We start from the raw sequence: 24,360 nt of genomic DNA on the forward strand, positions 1-24,360 counted from the left end.
TGTACTGTGCTATACTGCTACAATATGCTATACTGCTACAATATGCTATACTGCTACACTATGCTATACTGCTACACTATGCTATACTGCTACACTATGCTATACTGCTACACTATGCTATACTGCTACACTATGCTATACTGCTACACTATGCTATACTGCTATACTGCTACACTATGCTATACTGCTATACTGCTACACTATGCTGCTACACTATGCTATACTGCGACACTATGCTATGCTGCTACACTATGCTATACTGCTACACTATGCTATACTGCTATACTGCTATACTGCTACACTATGCTATACTGCTACACTATGCTATACTGCTACACTATGCTATACTGCTACACTATGCTATACTGCTACACTGCTATACTGCTACACTATGCTATACTGCTACACTATGCTATACTGCTACACTATGCTATACTGCTACACTGCTACACTATGCTATACTGCTACACTATGCTCTGCTGCTACACTATGCTATGCTGCTACACTATGCTATACTGCTACACTATGCTATACTGCTACACTATGCTATACTGCTACACTACACTATACTGCTATACTATGCTATACTGCTACACTACACTATACTATACTGCTATACTATGCTATACTGTTATACTGCTATACTATGCTACTGCTATACTATGCTATACTGTTATACTGCTATACTATGCTATACTGTTATACTGCTACACTATGCTATACTGCTACACTATGCTATACTGCTACACTATGCTATACTGCTACACTATGCTATACTGCTACACTATGCTATACTGCTACACTATGCTATACTGCTATACTATGCTATACTGTTATACTGCTACACTATGCTATGCTGCTACACTATGCTATACTGCTACACTATGCTATACTGCTATACTGCTACACTATGCTATACTGCTACACTACGCTATACTGCTACACTACACTATACTGCTACACTATGCTATACTGCTACACTATGCTATACTGCTACACTACACTATACTGCTATACTATGCTATACTGTTATACTGCTATACTATGCTACTGCTATACTATGCTATACTGTTATACTGCTATACTATGCTACTGCTATACTATGCTATACTGTTATACTGCTATACTATGCTACTGCTATACTATGCTATACTGTTATACTGCTACACTATGCTATACTGTTATACTGCTATACTATGCTATACTGTTATACTGCTATACTATGCTACTGCTATACTATGCTATACTGCTAGACTATGCTATACTGCTACACTATGCTATACTGTTATACTGCTACACTATGCTATACTGCTACACTATGCTATACTGTTATACTGCTATACTATGCTATACTGTTATACTGCTATACTATGCTACTGCTATACTATGCTATACTGTTATACTGCTATACTATGCTACTGCTATACTATGCTATACTGTTATACTGCTATACTATGCTACTGCTATACCAAGCTATACTGTTATACTGCTATACCAAGCTATACTGTTATACTGCTATACTATGCTACTGCTACACTATGCTATACTGTTATACTGCTACACTATGCTATACTGCTACACTATGCTATACTGTTATACTGCTATACTATGCTATACTGTTATACTGCTATACTATGCTACTGCTATACTATGCTATACTGTTATACTGCTATACTATGCTATACTGTTATACTGCTATACTATGCTATACTGTTATACTGCTATACTATGCTACTGCTACACTATGCTATACTGTTATACTGCTACACTATGCTATACTGCTACACTATGCTATACTGTTATACTGCTATACTATGCTATACTGTTATACTGCTATACTATGCTACTGCTATACCAAGCTATACTGTTATTCTACATTGCTACCCTGTTATGCTACACTGCAGTAGCTGGATCAGTCAGGATACTGTCACTATTCCCTATAAGTAAACCCATGGGCACAATACAAGTTCCTGTGTTTTCTTTTGTATGATCAGCGTTTACATTGAGGTTGTTGTATGTGTGCTGGAATCCCCCAACGTACAACACTCTAGTTATTCCAGCTGCTCTGTGACTATAGCCTAAACAGTGTTGTCACTTCTGGCTATATAAGATGGAGGGCTGTAGTGTTGTCAGGGAAAGAACACATCTGTTTCCAAGGAAGTCCGATGTTATTCTTTCCTGTCTAAGACTAAGGGGAGGTTTTCTGTTTATTGTTTCCCTGGTGTAACACAACACACAGCAACCTCTTTCCTGTGTGGAAGTGTCCTAACCAGTCAACCTTCAGTTACAAATATATTATAAAGACAAAACATGCCTCTCTGGTATGTAGAATAAGGAATCACTTCAGCTCTGTTCATTAGATTTCTATACTGAGCAAAAATACAAATGCAACATCGTCCCATGTTTAATTTCTCCTTTGCTGTTTCTGTCTTGGCCTGGCTTCCCAGTCGGAGCCAGGCCCACGCATGGCTGCACCCCTGCCCAGTCATGTGAAATATATAGATTAGGGCCAAATTAATTCATTTCAATTGACTGATTTCCTTTTATGAATTGTAGCTCAGTAAAATCTTTGACATTATTGCGTTTTATATTTTTTGTTCAATATATAAAATATATTGTACCTCAACTTTTACCTATTGACCGTAGTCCTGCTCTGGCTTGGTATCCCTCTGTCATTGCAGTATATCACAACTCTGACGTGAATGGCACGTTCCACCATCTACCTGCCAGTCTGCCTGCAGACCTGGATTCATATACATGTGAACTTTTAAGTACCAGTATGTGCACTGGAACCCAGGTCTGCTTGTATGTCTTGTCTGTCTGATACCGCTCAGTTTGGGCGATTCAACGGCAGCATGACCCACATTTTTGGGGGTATCTCGGATGTGTCCTGGCAATTCTCCCATAGAAACTTCATTGGGAGGAATGTTTGACATGTTTTACATTTGTATTAAACTTTGTTTGTTGTTGTTAAATCACAATGCAAGCATCATTTAAGGCAGTTTAAAACAAAAACAAAAATACAGACATCTTGGCGTCATTATACTCCTTGTAGTGTACTTTAGAATTTGGAGTCAGTCTATAATCTGAAATACACTTTCACATTTTTAGTCAACATTAAAAGAGACCAGTGAGTGTACATGACGCCTGTGCAAGGGAGGCAGTAAAATATATATTTTTGTCGCGACGTTGGCCTGGGGGGGTAGGTTTATGACAGTCATAAATAAATACCTCTTCCCCCCCCCCTTTTTCCTTTCTCTACCCTACTGAGGTTACATTTGCAAAACCCCTTGTTAACATAGAGATTCTGGGAACATCAGAAGGTGGGGGGAAATGAACTATATTCTGGTAATCTGAACAATTGAACATATGCGGTGGTACTTAATGAATATGATGTCAGTTCGGTTGTCATCTGAGACATTCTCATCAATGATAAGATGACATAAACTCTACAGTGGAAAGTCTACACATCAGAGTTATCGGATTCACATGTAATTATTGTTCAATTTAAATGTTTGAATATGAAATTATTTGTGAGGGGATGAAATGTGATTTTAGCTTCTAAAATGTGAGATGTGGGTTTTCATAAGTTAGGGCTGCTCACTCAGTGGCCCGCCCACGTGAAGAGACAGAGGTTGTAAACTATGATAGCACAGCTTCTTCCCTTTGTTCCTCTGTCTTCCCGCTCCTTCACTCAACCCAGACCCTTTTCTTTTGTGTAACCAGCTGTCATATCTGTTCCGCCTGCTAGGGACGCTTTCCTATGACGTAAAGAATTATCTAGGCATAATTAATTCTTTGTATATGTAATTCTGTGTGATTAGTTGGGTATTTAGTAAATAAACAATTAAACCCAATTTTGCATTGCTGATTCAAATTGTTAGCCAGGGTTCTTGCAGATAACTAAGAATTTACAACTTTCAGATGAGACTGAATTAAGGTGACGATTGATATTGACTGCTATTGATGTAAAATATTACTAGGTCTTTAAGAGTTTATTCGGAAGATAGCAGCTCTATAAATATTATTTTGTGGTGCCCGACTCTGTAGTTAATTACATTTACATGATTAGCTCAATCAGGTGATATTAATTACGTAGAAATTATTTCATAGAATATCATGTCATATCACTTAATTCAGCATAGCCAAAGAGACAACATATATATGGGGTCAATGATATTGCCAACTGTTCAGCAGTCTTATGGCTTGGGGGATAGAAGCGGTTTAGACTTGGCGCTTCGGTACCTCTTTCCCGTGTGGTAGCAGAGAGAACAGTCTATGACTTCGGTGGCTTGAGTCTTTGAACATTTTTAGAGCCTTCCTCTGACACCGCCTGGTATAGAGGTCCTGGATGGCAGGAACCTTGAACCCTGTGATGTAGTGGGCAGTACACACTAACCTCTGTAGAGCCTTGCGGTCGCATGCTGAGCAGTTGCCATGCCCTCGTGTTTGGACCATGATAGTGGACACCAAGGAACTTGAAGCACTCGACCAGCTCCACTACAGCCCTGTCGATGTGAATGGGGTCTTGCTCGGTCCTCCGTTTCCTGTAGTCCACTATCAGCTCCTTGGTCCACCACATTGCCAGGTTTCTGACCTACTCCCTATACATTTACATTTTTACATGTTAGTCATTTAGCAGATGCTCTTATACAGAGCGACTTAGTTACTGCATTCATTTTAAGATGGCTAGGTGGTACAACCACATATCACCGTGGGTCAAGTGGATCAAGGTGAGGGGGATTATTTAAGGTACAGTTTATTGAGGTAGGCTTTCAGATGTTTTGGAAGTAGTGCACGGACACTGCTGTCCTAGCTTCAGGGGGAAGCTGGTTCCACCATTGTGGTGCCAGGACAGAGAAAGAGCTTGGACTGGGCTGAGCAGGAGCTGCCCCACTGTATGGGTGGGAGGGCCAAGAGACCTAAGGTGGCAGAACGGGAGTGCTCGGTGTAGGGTTTGGGGCAGGGAGGGACAGTTCCTCTTGCTGTTCTGTGGTCATGTAGTGGATGCAAGCTTCAACTGGAAGCCAGTGGAGTGTGGAACAGGGTGACATGAGAGAACTTGGGAAGGTTGAAAACCAGACCAACCACCGTCGTGTCGTCGGCTAACTTAATGATGGTGTTGGAGTCGTGCATGGCCACGCAGTCATGGGTACAGGAGGGGACTAAGCACGCACCTCTGAGGGGCAACTATCATGGATTACCTAGGGAAACCCAGCCGCGAGCTGTCCAGTATGTCTACCAGGCGAGCTAAATGCCTGCTATTATTATAAAACAAAATATTTCCCCTTTATTTAACCAGGTATGTATGTATGTATATATATATATATAAGTCCTAACCCTTTATTTAACCAGGTATTTATATATATAATAACCCTTTATTTAACCAGGTATTTATATATATAACCCTAACCCTTTATTTAACCAGGTATTTATATATATAACCCTAACCCTTTATTTAACCAGGTATTATATAACCCTAACCCTTTATTTAACCAGGTATTTATATATATAACCCTTTATTTAACCAGGTATTTATATATATATATAACCCTTTATTTAACCAGGTATTTATATATATAACCCTTTATTTAACCAGGTATTTATATATATATATATATAACCCTAACCCTTTATTTAACCAGGTATTTTTATATCTATATAACCCTTTATTTAACCAGGTATTTATATCTATATAACCCTTTATCTAACCAGGTATTTATATCTATATAACCCTTTATTTAACCAGGTATTTATATCTATATAACCCTTTATTTAACCAGGTATTTATATCTATATAACCCTTTATTTAACCAGGTATTTATATATATAACCCTAACCCTTTATTTAACCAGGTATTTATATATATAACCCTAACCCTTTATTTAACCAGGTATTTATATATATAACCCTAACCCTTTATTTAACCAGGTATTTATATATATAACCCTAACCCTTTATTTAACCAGGTATTTATATATATAACCCTTTATTTAACCAGGTATTTATATATATAACCCTAACCCTTTATTTAACCAGGTATTTATATATATAACCCTTTATTTAACCAGGTATTTATATATATAATAACCCTTTATTTAACCAGGTATTTATATATATATATAACCCTTTATTTAACCAGGTATTTATCTATATATAACCCTTTATTTAACCAGGTATTTATATATATAACCCTAACCCTTTATTTAACCAGGTATTTATATATATATAACCCTTTATTTAACCAGGTATTTATATATATATATAACCCTTTATTTAACCAGGTATTTATCTGTATAACCCGAACCCTTTATTTAACCAGGTATTTATATCTATATAACCCTTTATTTAACCAGGTATTTATATATATAACCCTTTATTTAACCAGGTATTTATATCTATATAACCCTTTATTTAACCATGTATTTATATCTATATAACCCTTTATTTAACCAGGTATTTATATATATAACCCTAACCCTTTATTTAACCAGGTATTTATATATATAACCCTAACCCTTTATTTAACCAGGTATTTATATATATAACCCTTTATTTAACCAGGTATTTATATATATAACCCTAACCCTTTATTTAACCAGGTATTTATATCTATATAACCCTTTATTTAACCAGGTATTTATATATATATAACCCTTTATTTAACCAGGTATTTATATATATAACCCTTTATTTAACCAGGTATTTATCTATATAACCCGAACCCTTTATTTAACCAGGTATTTATATCTATATAACCCTTTATTTAACCAGGTATTTATATCCCTAACCCTTTATTTAACCAGGTATTTATATATATATATATATATATATATAAATATATATATATATAACCCTTTATTTAACCAGGTATTTTTATATATATATAACCCTTTATTTAACCAGGTATTTATCTATATAACCCGAACCCTTTATTTAACCAGGTATTTATATATATATAACCCTAACCCTTTATTTAACCAGGTATTTATATATATATATATAACCCTTTATTTAACCAGGTATTTATCTGTATAACCCGAACCCTTTATTTAACCAGGTATTTATATCTATATAACCCTTTATTTAACCAGGTATTTATATCTATATAACCCTTTATTTAACCAGGTATTTATATCTATATAACCCTTTATTTAACCAGGTATTTATCTAAAATATTTAACCAGGTATTTTATTTAACCAGGTATTTATATATATAACCCTTTATTTAACCAGGTATTTATATATATAACCCTTTATTTAACCAGGTATTTATATATATAACCCTTTATTTAACCAGGTATTTATATATATATAACCCTAACCCTTTATTTAACCAGGTATTTATATATATATAACCCTAACCCTTTATTTAACCAGGTATTTATCTATATAACCCGAACCCTTTATTTAACCAGGTATTTATATCTATATAACCCGAACCCTTTATTTAACCAGGTATTTATATATATATAACCCTAACCCTTTATTTAACCAGGTATTTATATATACAACCCTTTATTTAACCAGGTATTTAAAAATATAACCCTTTATTTAACCAGGTATTTATATATATAACCCTTTATTTAACCAGGTATTTATATATATAACCCTTTATTTAACCAGGTATTTATATATATATAACCCTTTATTTAACCAGGTATTTATATATATATAACCCTAACCCTTTATTTAACCAGGTATTTATATATACACTGCTCAAAAATTTAAAGGTATTTATACTTAAACAACACTTTATTTAACAAGTAATATATATAACCCTAACCCTTTATTTAACCAGGTATTTATATATACAACCCTTTATTTAACCAGGTATTTAAAAATATAACCATTTATTTAACCTGGTATTTATATATATAACCATGTTATTTAACCAGGTATTTATATATATATAACCCTTTGTTTTACCTGGTATTTATATATATATAACCCTTTATTTAACCTGGTATTTCCCTGTATATAACCATGTTATTTGGTACTTTGTATATAGTCATGTTATTACCTGGTACTCCTGTATATAGCCATGTTATTACCTCCCTGTATATAGCCATGTTATTACCTGGTACTCCTGTATATAGCCATGTTATTACCTGGTACTCCCTGTATATAACCATGTTATTACCTGGTACTCCCTGTATATAACCATGTTATTACCTGATACTCCCTGTATATAACCATGTTATTACCTGATACTTCCTGTATATAACCATGTTATTACCTGATACTTCCTGTATATAACCATGTTATTACCTGATACTCCCTGTATATAACCATGTTATTACCTGATACTTCCTGTATATAACCATGTTATTACCTGATACTCCCTGTATATAACCATGTTATTACCTGATACTTCCTGTATATAACCATGTTATTACCCTTCCTGTATATAACCATGTTATTACCTGATACTCCCTGTATATAACCATGTTATTACCTGGTACTTCCTGTATATAACCATGTTATTACCTGGTACTTCCTGTATATAACCATGTTATTACCTGGTACTTCCTGTATATAACCATGTTATTACCTGGTACTTCCTGTATATAGCCATGTTATTACCTGGTACTCCCTGTATATAACCATGTTATTACCTGGTACTTCCTGTATATAACCATGTTATTACCTGGTACTTCCTGTATATAGCCATGTTATTACCTGGTACTTCCTGTATATAACCATGTTATTACCTGGTACTTCCTGTATATAACCATGTTTCTTTTACTCGTTATTCATTTTGTATTTATTCCTCTTCACTATTTAAATTTAGTTATGAAATGTTTTATCTCAATTCAAGTCCGGAGCTATGTCTGACTGAGTTACAGAACACCACTTGTATTTTGATGTGATTGGATGTGTGTGTGTGTGTTGTCGTGTGTCTGTCTGGTCCAGAGCTATGTCTGACTGAGTTACAGAACACCACTTGTATTTTGATGTGATTGGATGTGTGTGTGTGTGTTGTCGTGTGTCTGTCTGGTACGGAGCTATGTCTGACTGAGTTACAAAACACCACTTGTATTTGGTTGAACCATACTTGAGTCTCCCACACAATCCAAACGATGCTGTTTAGAATACTGACCGAAATGCCAGTGCTTTAAAAAAACAATGTATTGTAATTTTTGTTCTAAACAAAGTGCTGTCCTTTCCATGAGTTGCTGTGTATTGTTCCTCTTTGTTTCTGCTCCCCTGTTGTTTCTCAGAAATGTAACTGGAACCGAGGTTCTTTGTTCCACCCTCCACCTGGTTTTTGTGAGAGACAGGGCTAGATACATCGCCACCCAACAGTAGGAAATATCAGGTTACCTCTATGCAACATACCTAGTCCAAACTAATACTGAAGGCCCCCCCTCATCTCCCACCTACCTTAAACCAAACTAACACTGAAAGCCTCACCTCCCCCCCTCATCTCCCCCTCCCTTAAACCAAACTAACACTGAAGCCCCCCTCATCTCCCCCCTCCCTTAAACCAAACTAACACTGAAACCCCCCTCATCTCCCACCTCCCTTAAACCAAACTAACACTGAAGCCCCCCTCATCTCCCACCTCCCTTAAACCAAACTAACACTGAAGCCCCCTCATCTCCCACCTCCCTTAACCAAACTAACACTGAAGCCCCCTCATCTCCCACCTCCCTTAAACCAAACTAACACTGAAGCCCCCCTCATCTCCCACCTCCCTTAAACCAAACTAACACTGAAGCCCCCCTCATCTCCCACCTCCCTTAACCAAACTAACACTGAAGCCCCCTCATCTCCCACCTCCCTTAAACCAAACTAACACTGAAGCCCCCCCTCATCTCCCACCTCCCTTAACCCAAACTAACACTGAAGCCCCCCTCATCTCCCACCTCCCTTAAACCAAACTAACACTGAAGCCCCCCCTCATCTCCCACCTCCCTTAAACCAAACTAACACTGAAGCCCCCCCTCATCTCCCACCTCCCTTAAACCAAACTAACACTGAACGCCCCCACTCATCTCCCACCTACCTTAACCCAAACTAACACTGAAGGCCCCCCCCACACTGCTCTCCCCTTCCTATCTCACCCCTTCATCTCCCCCCTCCCACCTCCCTTAATCCAAACTAAAGAAAAGTGTTCTCATTGGTTATCTGAGGAGTCCATTGTCTCATGTTTCACACACTGTGAAAAATGTAGAACTCTCCATCAGGACAGCTGTAGAACACTGATCCCATTCAGAATGTAGAACTCTCCATCGGGACAGCTGTAGAACACTGATCCCATTCAGAATGTAGAACTCTCCATCGGGACACTAGAACACTCCCCATCCATCGGGACAGCTGTAGAACACTGATCCCATTCAGAATGTAGAACTCTCCATCGATCCCATTCAGAATGGACAGCTGAACTCTCCATAGAACACTGATCCCATTCAGAATGTAGAACTCTCCATCGGGACAGCTGTAGAACACTGATCCCATTCAGAATGTAGAACACTAGAACACTGATCCCATTCAGAATGTAGAACTCTCCATCCGGACAGCTGTAGATCACTGATCCCATTCAGAATGTAGAACTCTCCATCAGGACAGCTGTAGAACACTGATCCCATTCAGAATGTAGAACTCTCCATCGGGACAGCTGTAGAACACTGATCCCATTCAGAATGTAGAACTCTCCATCGGGACAGCTGTAGAACACTGATCCCATTCAGAATGTAGAACTCTCCATCAGGACAGCTGTAGAACACTGATCCCATTCAGAATGTAGAACTCTCCATCAGGACAGCTGTAGAACACTGACATTCAGATCCCATTCAGAATGTAGAACTCTCCATCAGGACAGCTGTAGAACACTGATCCCATTCAGAATGTAGAACTCTCCATCAGGACAGCTGTAGAACACTGATCCCATTCAGAATGTAGAACTCTCCATCAGGACAGCTGTAGAACACTGATCCCATTCAGAATGTAGAACTCTCCATCAGGACAGCTGTAGAACACTGATCCCATTCAGAATGTAGAACTCTCCATCAGGACAGCTGTAGAACACTGATCCCATTCAGAATGTAGAACTCTCCATCAGGACAGCTGTAGAACACTGATCCCATTCAGAATGTAGAACTCTCCATCAGGACAGCTGTAGAACACTGATCCCATTCAGAATGTAGAACTCTCCATCAGGACAGCTGTAGAACACTGATCCCATTCAGAATGTAGAACTCTCCATCCGGACAGCTGTAGAACACTGATTCCAACCCTAGTAAAACATTCCCTGTCTTAGGTCAGTTAGGATCACCACCTTTTATTTTAAGAATGTGAAATGTCAGAATAATAGTAGAGTGATTAATTTCAGCTTTTATTTCTTTCATCACATTCCCAGTGGGTCAGAAGTTTACATACACTCAATTAGTATTTGTTAGCTTTGCCCTTTAAATTGGTTAACTTGGGTCAAATGTTTCAGGTAGCCTTCCACAAGCTTGCCACAATAAGTTGGGTGAATTTTGTGCCATTCCTCCTGACAGAGCTGGTGTAACTGAGTCAGGTTTGTAGGCATCCTTTCTCACACACACTTATTCACTATTCAGTTCCAATACCTTGACATTGTTGTCCTTAAGAATGCTTTGGGTTATTGTCCATTTGGAAGACCCAGTCTCCTTCCTGAGCAGTATGACGGCTGCGTGGTCCCATGGTGTTTATACTTGCGTACTATTGTTTGTACAGATGAACGTGGTACCTTCAGGCGTTTGGAAATTGCTCCCAATGATGAACCAGACTGGTGGAGGTCTGCAGTTTGTTTCTGAGGTCTTGGCTGATTTCTTTTGATTTTCCCATGATGTGAAGCAAAGAGGCACTGAGTTTGAAGGTAGGCCTTGAAATCCATCCACAGGTACACCTCCAATTGACTCAAATGATGTCAGTTAGCCTATCAGAAGCTTCTCAAGCCATGACATAATTTTCTGGAATTTTCCAGGCTGTTTAAAGGCACAGTCAACTTGGTGTATGTAAACGTCTGACCCACTGGAATTGTGATACAGTGAAATAATCTGTCTGTAAACAATTGTTGGAAAAATTACTTGTGTCATGCTCAAAGTAGATGTCCTAACCGACTTGCCAAAACTATAGGTTGTTAACAAGAAATTTGTGGAGTGGTTTTAAACGTGTTTTAATGACTTCAACATAAGTGTATGTAAACTTCCGACTTCCGCTGTATGTGGTTAGTGGTTTGAGCGTTAGATCGAATCCCCGAGCTGACAAGGTAAAAAAAATGTGTCGTTCTGCCCCCTGAACAAGGCAGTTAACCCACTGTTTCCAGGTAGGCAGTCATTGTAAAACATAATTTGTTCTTAACTGACAGGCCTAGTTCAATAACACAAATGTATTTAAGGCCAGAGAGACAGAGAAACAAGGTTAGTACGTCAACATCAACACTTTTTATGCAGATGGGAGATTGGATAGTTGATAGTTATTTCAAACAACGCAGTGATTGTGACCGTACTATACAGTACTGTGATTATTTTACTGTACAACACTTTTCAGTTCAATGCATTGTTGTTAAACTGACCAGTGTGACCAGGTGTCCCCCTTTCCTAAACAGGGTGGACAGGACTGTACTGTCTGTCGTAGTGTAAACAGGGTGGACAGGACTGTCTGTCGTAGTGTAAACAGGGTGGACAGCTCTGTACTGTCTGTCGTAGTGTAAACCGGGTGGACTGTACTGTCTGTCGTAGTGTAAACAGGGTGGACGGTACTGTCTGTCGTAGTGTAAACAGGGTGGACGGTACTGTCTGTCGTAGTGTAAACAGGGTGGACAGGACTGTACTGTCTGTCGTAGTGTAAACAGGGTGGACTGTACTGTCTGTCGTAGTGTAAACAGGGTGGACAGGACTGTACTGTCTGTTGTAGTGTAAACAGGGTGGACAGGACTGTACTGTCTGTTGTAGTGTAAACGGGGTGGTGGACTGTACTGTCTGTCGTAGTGTAAACAGGGTGGACTGTACTGTCTGTCGTAGTGTAAACAGGGTGGACAGGACTGTACTGTCTGTCGTAGTGTAAACAGGGTGGACAGGACTGTACTGTCTGTCGTAGTGTAAACAGGGTGGACAGCTCTGTACTGATACAATCACAATGGACCTGTAGTGGCAGGCAGCACTAATAGTCACTACAATGAGTTTTGTTAAATGGTCCCTTTTGTTCTGAGTTGAGTAACTACCCCAAGGTGATTAAAAGTTATGCAACACTCAGTCTGTAAATACCAACTAGTAGGTTTGTTTTTACAAATAAAACATGGCCACACACACACACACACTGTGTTCTTGGGGCTGTGGGTTGAGTTTTGTTAAAGGGGGCTGTGGGTCAGGAGGGGTAACTACCCCAAGGTGATTAGGAGGGGGGGGCTGTCTGGTCACTAGTAGGGGGCAAATAAATGGGTCAGGGGGGGACTGTGGGTTATGAGGGGGTGGGCTGTGGGTCAGGAGGGGGGCTGTGGGTCAGGAGGGGGGCTGTGGGTCAGGAGGGGGTGGGCTGTGGGTTAGGAGGGGGTAGGCTGTGGGTCAGGAGGAGGGGGCTGTGGGTCAGGAGGGGGACTGTGGGTTAGGAGGGGGACTGTGGGTTAGGAGGGGGCTGTGGGTTAGGAGGGGGCTGTGGGTTAGCTACAGGTTTAGTAGTAATGTAGAGCAGGTCTGAACATCTGCAGGGAAGACGTGTGTCTGAACAGATAGAATGAGTCAGTTTACGTGTGTATGTGGTCATCGGCATACTTGGCCCATGTTTTATGGGTTTAAATGAATTGGGCCCCAGCTGCTAAGGGGCCCCAGCTGCTAAGGGGCCCCAGCTGCTAAGGGGCCCCGACTGACTGTCTTTTAAAGGTGCAATATGCAGAAATCAGCCTTCTTAATTAACATGGGACCAACACTTTACATGTTACGTTTTTTATATTTTTGTTCAATGTGGATTCAATGGTTGTAAAGATGGGGAGAGGTCTGTCCCTAATAAAGAGATGGGGAGAGGTCTGTCCATAATAAAGAGATGGGGAGAGGTCTGTCCCTAATAAAGAGATGGGGAGAGGTCTGTCTGTAATAAAGAGATGGGGAGAGGTCTGTCCGTAATAAAGAGATGGGGAGAGGTCTGTCCCTAATAAAGAGATGGGGAGAGGTCTGTCCGTAATAAAGAGATGGGGAGAGGTCTGTCCCTAATAAAGAGATGGGGAGAGGTCTGTCCGTAATAAAGAGATGGGGAGAGGTCTGTCCCTAATAAAGAGATGGGGAGAGGTCTGTCCGTAATAAAGAGATGGGGAGAGGTCTGTCCGTAATAAAGAGATGGGGAGAGGTCTGTCCCTAATAAAGAGATGGGGAGAGGTCTGTCTGTAATAAAGAGATGGGGAGAGGTCTGTCCGTAATAAAGAGATGGGGAGAGGTCTGTCCCAAATAAAGAGATGGGGAGAGGTCTGTCCGTAATAAAGAGATGGGGAGAGGTCTGTCCCTAATAAAGAGATGGGGAGAGGTCTGTCTGTAATAAAGAGATGGGGAGAGGTCTGTCCGTAATAAAGAGATGGGGAGAGGTCTGTCTGTAATAAAGAGATGGGGAGAGGTCTGTCCGTAATAAAGAGATGGGGAGAGGTCTGTCTGTAATAAAGAGATGGGGAGAGGTCTGTCTGTAATAAAGAGATGGGGAGAGATCTGTCTGTAATAAAGAGATGGGGAGAGCTCTGTCTGTAATAAAGCAAGATGGGGAGAGATCTGTCTGTAATAAAGAGATGATTGTGGTCAGTGCTGCAAAATAAAGAGATGCAGCTGGTCCAGAGGTCTGTCTGTAATAATTGTAATCAGATGTCTGTCTGTATAAAGAGATGGGAGAGGTCTGTCTGTAATAAAGAGATGGGGAGAGGTCTGTCTGTAATAAAGAGATGGGGAGAGGTCTGTCTGTAATGAAGAGATGGGGAGAGGTCTGTCTTTGAAGAGATGGTTAGGTCTGTCTGTAATAAAGAGATGGGGAGAGGTCTGTCTGTAATGAAGAGATGGGGAGAGGTCTGGCCTTAGTAAAGAGATGGGGAGAGGTCTGTCCAACTAATATAGAGATGGGGAGAGGTCTGTCCTAACAAACAGGATGGGGAGAGGTCTGTCCGTACCCATAAAGAGATGGGGAGAGGTCTGTCTGTAATAAAGAGATGGGGACAAGGTCTGTCTGTAATAAAGAGATGGGGAGAGGTCTGTCTGTAATGAAGAGATGGGGAGAGGTCTGGCCTTAGTAAAGAGATGGGGAGAGGTCTGTCCGTAATATAGAGATGGGGAGAGGTCTGTCCGTAATGCGGTAGAGATGGGGAGAGGTCTGTCCGTAAGAAAAAAGATCTTTCTGGGGAGAGGCGTATGTCTCATGAATAAAGAGATGGGGATGAGGTCTGTCTGTAATAAAGAGATCAAAGGTCTGTTCCGTAATATAGAGATTGGGAGAGGTCTGTCCGTAATAAAGAGATGGGGAGAGGTCTGTCCGTAATAAAGAGATGGGGAGAGGTCTGTCTGTAATAAAGAGATGAGGAGAGGTCTGTCCGTAATAAAGAGATGGGGAGAGGTCTGTCCGTCAAAGCAGAAGAGATGGTCTGTCCCCCAAAGAGAGGTCTATTTAACTCTTTGCAAGATGGAGACCATCTATCCGGAGGCTGCATTAAAGAGATGGGGAGAGGTCTAATCTGTAAAAAAGATCCCCTAAAGGTCTGTCTGTAATAAAGAGATGGGAGAGGTCTGGGGTGGTAAAAGATGGGGATCATTGTCTGTAATAAAGAGATATAAGGTCTGCCCCCTGTAATAAAAGATGGGGAGACTCATTTTAATTGAGATGGGGAGAGGTCTGTCTGTAATAAAGAGATCCCACGAGGTCTGTCTGTGGTAAAGATATGGGGAGAGGTCTGACTAAAGACACTCAAGACTGCTTCTGTAACGTGGACTGGGACAGGTCTGTCTGTCAGATGAAAAGATGGGGAGAGGTCTGTCTGATAAAGAGATGGGGAGAGGTCTGTCTGTTAAAGAGATGGGGAGAGGTCATTCCGTAAATAAAGAGATTGGGGAGAGGTCTGTCTGTAATAAAGAGATGGGGAGAGGTCTGTCCGAATACAAAGAGATGGGGAGAGGTCTGTCTGTCAGTACAGAGAAAGAGATGCTCAATTTTTGACACCACACAAGAGGCCACAAAGCAAGTTTAGTTTTTGATTGTCTTGATTCTTGTCCAGTGCTGAAAAAAGACCTAGTGCCCGCTTTGAGGACTGGTCCAGAAATAAGCCTGCAACGACGTCTTGCTCTTCATTGTAATCAGAGGGGCTGATATAAGACATTTATGCCGCCAGTCTCTCTTGGCTCAGAGTTGAGGAGAGACTGACTGCATCCCCGCGCGCCCTCAGTCTCAGCTTGGCTCAGAGTGTGTTTCGGACATATTCAGAGATCAATCCCTATACCAGTCTGCTGTTCCCCTGGAAACTATGCAGTTTTTTGTTTTTTAGCTAAGTTATTTCTTACATTAGACTACCCCCAGGTCATCTTAGGTTTCATTACATACAGTTGAGAAGAACTACTGAATATAAGATCATATCAACCCACCATCAGTACGACCAAGAATATGTTTTCACCGACGCGGATCCTGTGTTCTGCCTTACAAACAGGACAACGGAATGGAACCACATGCAGCTGACCCAAGAAAACCACCTGAAAAAGAGGGAAATACCTTCTGGTCAGACTGACAAGGGCACATCGGCATTCACCACTCCCCAGCATTCTTCTTGCCAATGTCCAGTCTCTTGACAACAAGGTTGATGAACGCCCCCAGAGCAAGGGTAGCATTCCAGAGGGACATCAGAGACTGCAATGTTCTCTGCTTCACGGAAACATGGCTTACTGGGAAGACGCTTCCGAGCCCTCGGTGCAGCCAACGGGTTTCTCCACGCATCGCCTCCGACTCAACAAACATCTTTCTGGTAAGAAGAGTGGTAGGGGCGTATGCCTCATGACTAACGGCCTACATGGGTGATGAAGGAAACATACAGGAACTCAAATCCTTCTGTTCACCTGATTTAGAATGATTCACAATCAAATGTAGACCGCATTATCTTCCAAGAGAATTCTCTTCGATTATAATCACAGCCGTATATATCCCCCCCAAGCAGACACAGACGATGGCTCTGAACTAACTTTATTTAACTCTTTGCAAACTGGAAACCATTTATCCGGAGGCTCTTCATTGTAGCTGGGGATTTTAACAAAGTTAATCTGAAAACAAGACTCCCTAAATTTTATCAGCATGTCGATTGAGCAACCAGGGGTGGTAAAACCTTGGATCATTGTTACTCTAACTTCCGCGCCCTCACCATATAAGGCCCTGCCCCGCCCCCTTTCGGGGAAAAGCTGACCCGACTCCATTTTGTTGATCCCTGCCGATGTTACAGGCAGAAACTTAAACAAGAGGCTCCCAGAAGGCTGAGGTCTGTGCATCAACGCTGGTCAGACAAGCTGACTTCACACTCCAAGACTGCTTCCATCACGTGTTACTGGGACATGCCATTGAGTGGCTGCTCAGATAAAAATCATTGACGTTGACGCTGATTAATGCGAGTTCATTGGGAAATGATGAAGATGTCGTTCCCATAGCAACGATAAACAATTCCCTTAACCAGAACTTACCCTGGATTATGGCAGCATATGCATACGTAAACTGTACTCTACATCATCGAACCATGCTTTTAATACATGTATCAAGGTGTCTGGCAACATGTTTACTTTGTCTACAAACTCATCTCATAGTATTCCCTGTACAAGGCTATTACCATCAAGTATGCTGCTCTGTACCATCACTCATTCAAAGTATGAATATTCTTTTCAACTGTATAAGACAGTAAGAATTGTTAGATTACAGTTGGTTACAGTCAATCACGGAACTAGAAGAAGAAAGCAGCCCAGCTACGGACCAGCATTAACATCTGCTAACCAGTGTAGACAAATAAAATTTGATTTGATTTGATTTGAGGACAAGACTGCCACTGACACGGCCTGCAACGAAAACATGCGGTCTCTCCTTCACTGCAGCCGAGGTGAGAAGACATTTAAATGTGTTAGTCCTCTTGGCAGGGCTGCAGGCCCAGACTGGCATCCCTCTCTTGCAGACCAGCTGGCCGGTGTGTTTACGGACATATTCAATCAATCCCTACCAGTCTCTCTTCCCACATGCTTCAAGAGGGCCACCATTGTTCCTGTTCCCAAGAAAGCTCAAGTAACTGAGCTAAACTGACTGCATCGCCCAGCACTCTCTTGGCTCATGAAGTGCTTTGAGAGACTGACTCAAGCTGCCAGTCTCTCTTGGCTACCTGACAGACTAGACCCACTCCAGTCTCTCTTGGCTCAAATAGGTGACTGATCGCTGCAGTCTCTCTTGGCTCAGTTGTGGCAGACACTGCCCTAACCAGTCACCTGGACAAGTTGAGGAAGACTGACTGCATGAGAATGCAGTCTCTCTTGGCTCAGAGTTGAGCATTCAGACTGACTGCATACCCTGCCAGTCTCTCTTGGCTCAAGTTGAGACCCTGGGACTGACTGCATCGCTGCAACTGGGTACTGGACTCCTGGCTCAGGAGTTGAGGGAGAGACTGACTGCATCTCCTCCAGTCTCTCTTGGCTCAACACGGGGCCTGACTGCAAGGGTGCATTCTGAGCCCTCTCTTGGCTCCCTGTTCACCCACGACTGACTGCATCACTTCTTCTTTTTTCACGCATGTGTTGAACTTTTCAACTCAATCATCACAGCTCTGACACGGACATCACCACAGACATTTGGTAGGTCTTTTTGTCAACTTACACAGCTCTGACACACATCACCTACAGGGACATTTCACCAGGGGTCTTTTCATAGAAAATAACACACACTCAACGTCAACAAAACTAAGAGATTTGGGTCTTTTCATAGTCAAACAGCTCTGAAACACATCACCTACCAGACATTTCGAGGGAACAGTAGTGGAGAGGGTAAAGTTTTAAGTTCCTCCAGACACATCACAGACAAACTGAATTGGTCCACTCACACTGACAGATCGTGAAGAAGGCGCAAAGCAGCCTCTTCAACCTCAGGAGGCTGAAGAAATTCGGCTTGTCACCAAAAGCACTCACAAACTTCTACAGATCACAATCGAGAGCATCCTGGCGGGCTATATTGGTACGGCAACTGCTCCGCCTCAACCGTAAGGCTCTCCAGAGGGTAGTGAGGTCTGCACAAGCATCAGAGTTGGGCAAACTACCTGCCCTCCAGGATTAACCTACACCACTCGATGTTACAGGAAGGCCATAAAGATCATCAAGGACATCAACTACTGGAACCCTTCTTTGTTTTCACCCTTCACCATCATCCACCCTCTTAAGCCTTAGCCCCACCCATCTCTTAATCAAAGCCCCACCCATCTCTTAAGACTGAGCCCCACCCATCTCAAGGCTATCAGACTGTTAAACAGCCACCATTGAGTGGCTGCTGCCAACACACTGTCATTGACACTGACCCAACTCCAGCCACTTGAATAATGGGAATTGATGGGAAATGATGTAAATATATCACTAGCCACTTTAAACAATGCTACCTTATATAATGTTACTTACCCTACATTATTCATCTCATATGCATACGTATCTACTGTACTCTACATCATCGACTGCATCCTTATGTAACCCATGTATCACTAGCCACATTTAACTATGCCACTTTGTTTACTTTGTCATCTCATATGTATATACTGTACTCGATACCATCTACTGTATGCTGCTCTGTACCATCACTCATTCAAATCCTTATGTACCCATATTCTTTATCCCCACACTGTGTATAAGACAGTAGTTTTAGAATTGTTAGATTACCTTCTTGGTTATCACCCATTGTCGGAACTAGCCCCACAAGCTTTAAACCTAGCCCCACCCATTAACATCTAGCCCTAACCATGTGTATGTGACAAATAAAATTTGATTTGATTTGAGGAGAGACTGACCCATCTCTGCCAGTCTCTCTTGGGTCCATCTGGAGAGACTGACTGCACGCTCTCAGTCTCTCTTGGCCCACCCATCTGGAAGACTGACTGCCCCACCCATCTCTCTTAGCTCCCAGTTGTGGAGAGACTGACCCATCACATCTCTTTTATAAGAAACATTAATGTGTTGAACATTTCAAATTGTTTGCATAGTCAACTTACTCACAGCTCTGACACACACATCACTTAAGACATTTGCACCAGGGGTCTTTTCACAGCCCCACCCATCTCAGAACAGATTAAGCCCCAAAGTCTCTTAAACCTTAGCCCCAGAGCCCTTATTGCCTGCAACCCCTTCCATCATATATTGCTCAGAAGTTACCCACCCATCTCAAATCAGTCTTATGTAGCACTAGAGTTGAGGAACAACAGGAAATTAATTCTGCTTTGAAAGTTGATTAAACTAGTAAACTCATCTTTTGACAAAACGGCCTTTGAATGTTTTGGTACTACTACTACTGGAGAGCCCATCTTTTAACCCTTCACCATCGTTCACACCATCTCTTAAGCCTTAGCCCCACCCATCTCTTAAACCTTAGCCCCACCCATCTCTTAAGCCTTAGCCCCACCCATCTCTTAACCCTTAGCCCCACCCATCTCTTAAACCTTAGCCCCACCCATCTCTTAAACCTTAGCCCCACCCATCTCTTAAGCCTTAGCCCCACCCATCTCTTAAGCCTTAAGCCTTAGCCCCACCCATCTCTTAAACCTTAGCCCCACCCATCTCTTAAACCTTAGCCCCACCCATCTCTTAAACCTTAGCCCCACCCATCTCTTAAACCTTAGCCCCACCCATCTCTTAAACCTTAGCCCCACCCATCTCTTAAACCTTAGCCCCACCCATCTCAAACCTTAGCCCCACCCATCTCTTAAACCTTAGCCCCACCCATCTCTTAAGCCTTAGCCCCACCCATCTCTTTAAGGGTTGATCTGATCATTCTGTACTAACTTGCATTCTTTTCCCCCCTCCATCAGTCTACACACAATACCCCATAATGACAAAGTAAAAACGTTCTTTTTGCAAGTGTATTTAAAATTTAAAAAACTGAAATGTGACATTTACATAAGTATTCAGACCCTTTACTCAGTACTTTGTTGAAGCACCTTTGGCAGTGATTACAGCCTCAAGTCTTCTTGGGTATGATGCAACAAGCTTGGTACACCTGTATTTGGGGAGAATTCTCCCATTCTTCTCTGCAGATCCTCTCAAGCTCTGTCAGGTTGGATGGGGAGTGTCGCTCCACAGCTATTTTCAGGTCTCTCCAGAGATGTTCGATCGGGTTGAAGCCTGGTCTCTGGCTGGGCCACTCATGGCTTGGTTTTTATTTTGGCACCTTGTATAGACAGGTGTGTGCCTTTCCAAATCATTTACATTTACATTTAAGTCATTTAGCAGACGCTCTTATCCAGAGCGACTTATGTCCAATCAATTGAATTTACCACAGGTGGACTCCAATCAAGTTGTAGAAACATCTCAACGATGATCAGTGAAAAATAGCAGAGCCAAGGACAACATACCTCTCTAGCTGAAGGTCAGGCAAGAGAGAACAAAGGAGGGTACGGTAACACAGATACCCCACGACGGACCAAACCAAAATATACTAAACTTATACAATCAAGTTTATTTACAATATAGATATGAAAAAGTGTTTGCACACAAAAACAAAAAATAACATTAGCTAGTTATAACCATACTCTGAATTATGACTAAAATGAAATGATTAACATCCCCTCTTGACATGGCCTATTTGGTGCAATTTGGTGCATAATCTTGGAAGTAGTGATTCTGTTCCACTAGAGGGCAGCACAGCATCACTGTACATAGTAAGATATTTGGGTAATGCCAAGGCATTGTTTTGTTTTTCTCTCTCTCCTATCAAAACAAGAAATACTGTTGTATTTGGAGATTTGAGTAGTGGATTTTGAAGGACAGTTGTACCATACAGAATTATAGTAGCCAAACTGTCTTCATGAAAACCACCGTTGTGTAAGTCACAGTTAATATCCGTATGTTTGTAAGAAGGAACTAGGTTAAATGTATTCTGAATATAGTTCTCATTGCATGTTATTTTCGTCAAGACAGCACTATTTCCTGTCTCCCAAATGATGTAGTAGCCCCTCCTTGTTTTTAGTCTCTCTCCCACCCTCTCTGCCCTCTTTTCCTCTCCCCTCTCTCCTACTCTCCCCTCCCCGGCCCTGCCTGGCTCTGCATTTGGAAGGCTGATCTTCTGTGAAAAAAATCCCTGACATTTGAGTCTCTCCCGGGATTTATACCGAGCATGCCCAGTGTTCGCCGTCTCCTCGGAGGAAACGGGTGTAGATTGGAGTCGGACGGAGCCAAGCCTGCTGCGTGTCAGTGCGACTTTACAGCTGGCTGTGAGGTTAGGAGCAACTGGCGCTAGCTACACTCTTTTCTTGTCCCAACAAATACTTTTTATATCTTTACAAGTATTTAAAAACTCCCTAGGATTTTTATCGGGAAGTATTTTTTTTCCCAACGTTTTTCTTTGATTCGAGGAGTTTATTTACGCGTAGAAAAGTTGAGTTGGAAGTCTGAGCAGTTTAGCAGCTCGGTGTGGTCGACTCCTCCACGTCAAGTCGGGCTCTGGTCGCAATCCTTTTTCTTTGCGACTCGGTTGGAAGCAAAAAAAAGCTGGTCTTTTAAATGCTTGTTAGGAAAATGGATCTATTGAGCTATCAGTACCTGGACAAAATGAACAACAACATCGGAATACTTTGCTACGAAGGTAAACTATGTTTATTTACGCGATCCATTGACAACATATGTAACGTTGCTGCTTACTTTGTCACCTATAACAGGGATTTAATACTTCTTGGTGGGGAGGGGGAGGAGACAAAAAATGGGTCGGCCTCTCCACATCTACATCTATACCCACATCTACACCCACATCCATACCCACATCCATACCCACACCTACACCCACATCTACATCCACACCTATACCCACACCTACATCCACATCTACATCCACATCTACATCCACACCTACATCCACATCTACATCCATACCCACATCCACACCTACACCCACATATACACCCACATCTACATCCACACCTATACCCACACCTATACCCACACCTACATCCACATCTACATCCACACCTACATCCACATCTACATCCACACCTACATCCACATCTACATCCACACCTACACCCACACCTACATCCACATCTACATCCACACCTACATCCACATCTACATCCACATCTACATCCACATCTACATCCATACCCACAACCATACCCACATCCACACCTACACCCACATCTACACCCACATCTATACCCACACCTACATCCACACCTACATCCACACCTACATCCACATCTACATCCATACCCACATCTACACCCACATCCACACCCACATCCACACCCACATCCATACCCACACATGCAGTCAGAGCCGGACCTATCCTTTTGGGGGCCCTAAGTGATATTTAGTTGCTTTCCCACCAGCTTGAGAAAAACATTTAAGCATCCCCCTTTACAGTGGAGAGAAATGTACATTTCCTGCAATTGTACACAGTTTAGCAATGGGGCATAGATAGAATGTTGTAGTTTTTAAAGCAAGTGTGCTTCAATTCAACACATTTTTGCCGTTGGGGCGGAGAGAAGATATTGCAATTTTACAACTCATTTAATTTTGTCTCATGGGGGAGGAGAGATGTTTTGCAGTTTTTTAATATGGTAACGACTCACAACCAAATGTCAAAATTACACAAAATGAACATGTGTTCTACTATTCTAACTCTCAAAAGTAAGTTCCTGACTGAGTTCCCCATTGGCAGCCGGTTGCCCATCCCAGGAAGTAAGTTCAGACCCTGACTGAGTTCAGGCCTATACATTGTAGCATCTGTTTTCAAGTTTAAATGTCTTGCTGCCTAAGTTCTCCTAACCTGCTACGAAAAGGTATATCCCAGTAAAACCCGGGGTGGGATGGTTTACCTGTGGTGGGATGGTTTACCTGTGGTGGGATGGTTTACCTGTGGTGGGATGGTTTACCTGTGGTGGGATGGTTTACCTGTGGTGGGATGGTTTACCTGTGGTGGGATGGTTTACCTGGGGTGGGATGGTTTACCCGTGGTGGGATGGTTTACCCGTGGTGGGATGGTTTACCCGTGGTGGGATGGTTTACCCGTGGTGGGATGGTTTACCCGGGGTGGGATGGTTTACCCGTGGTGGGATGGTTTACCCGTGGTGGGATGGTCTACCCGTGGTGGGATGGTGGGATGGTTTACCTGTGGTGGGATGGTTTACCTGTGGTGGGATGGTTTACCTGTGGTGGGATGGTGGGATGGTTTACCTGT

At 41.7% G+C, this 24,360-nt stretch overlaps 1 protein-coding gene across 2 annotated transcripts in view; it reads left to right on the forward strand.

The window, feature by feature from the left end:
* LOC115127006 (transcription cofactor vestigial-like protein 4) overlaps positions 1–24,360 on the forward strand; it is a 116,895-nt gene that overhangs the window by 18,720 nt on the left and 73,815 nt on the right. Inside the window, exon 1 of one of the 2 annotated variants that reach the window (XM_065002100.1) lies at positions 22,205–22,770. The exons of the other annotated variant lie outside the window; for it this stretch is intronic. Within the exon in view, the coding sequence (XP_064858172.1) occupies positions 22,689–22,770 (82 nt within the window). The 5' untranslated portion in view covers positions 22,205–22,688. Of the gene's footprint in view, positions 1–22,204; positions 22,771–24,360 lie in introns of those variants that run through there. 2 annotated transcript variants of the gene reach the window in all.

Source organism: Oncorhynchus nerka, linkage group LG15, assembly GCF_034236695.1.
Source record: "Oncorhynchus nerka isolate Pitt River linkage group LG15, Oner_Uvic_2.0, whole genome shotgun sequence".
In the NCBI taxonomy this organism is placed as follows: domain Eukaryota; kingdom Metazoa; phylum Chordata; class Actinopteri; order Salmoniformes; family Salmonidae; genus Oncorhynchus; species Oncorhynchus nerka.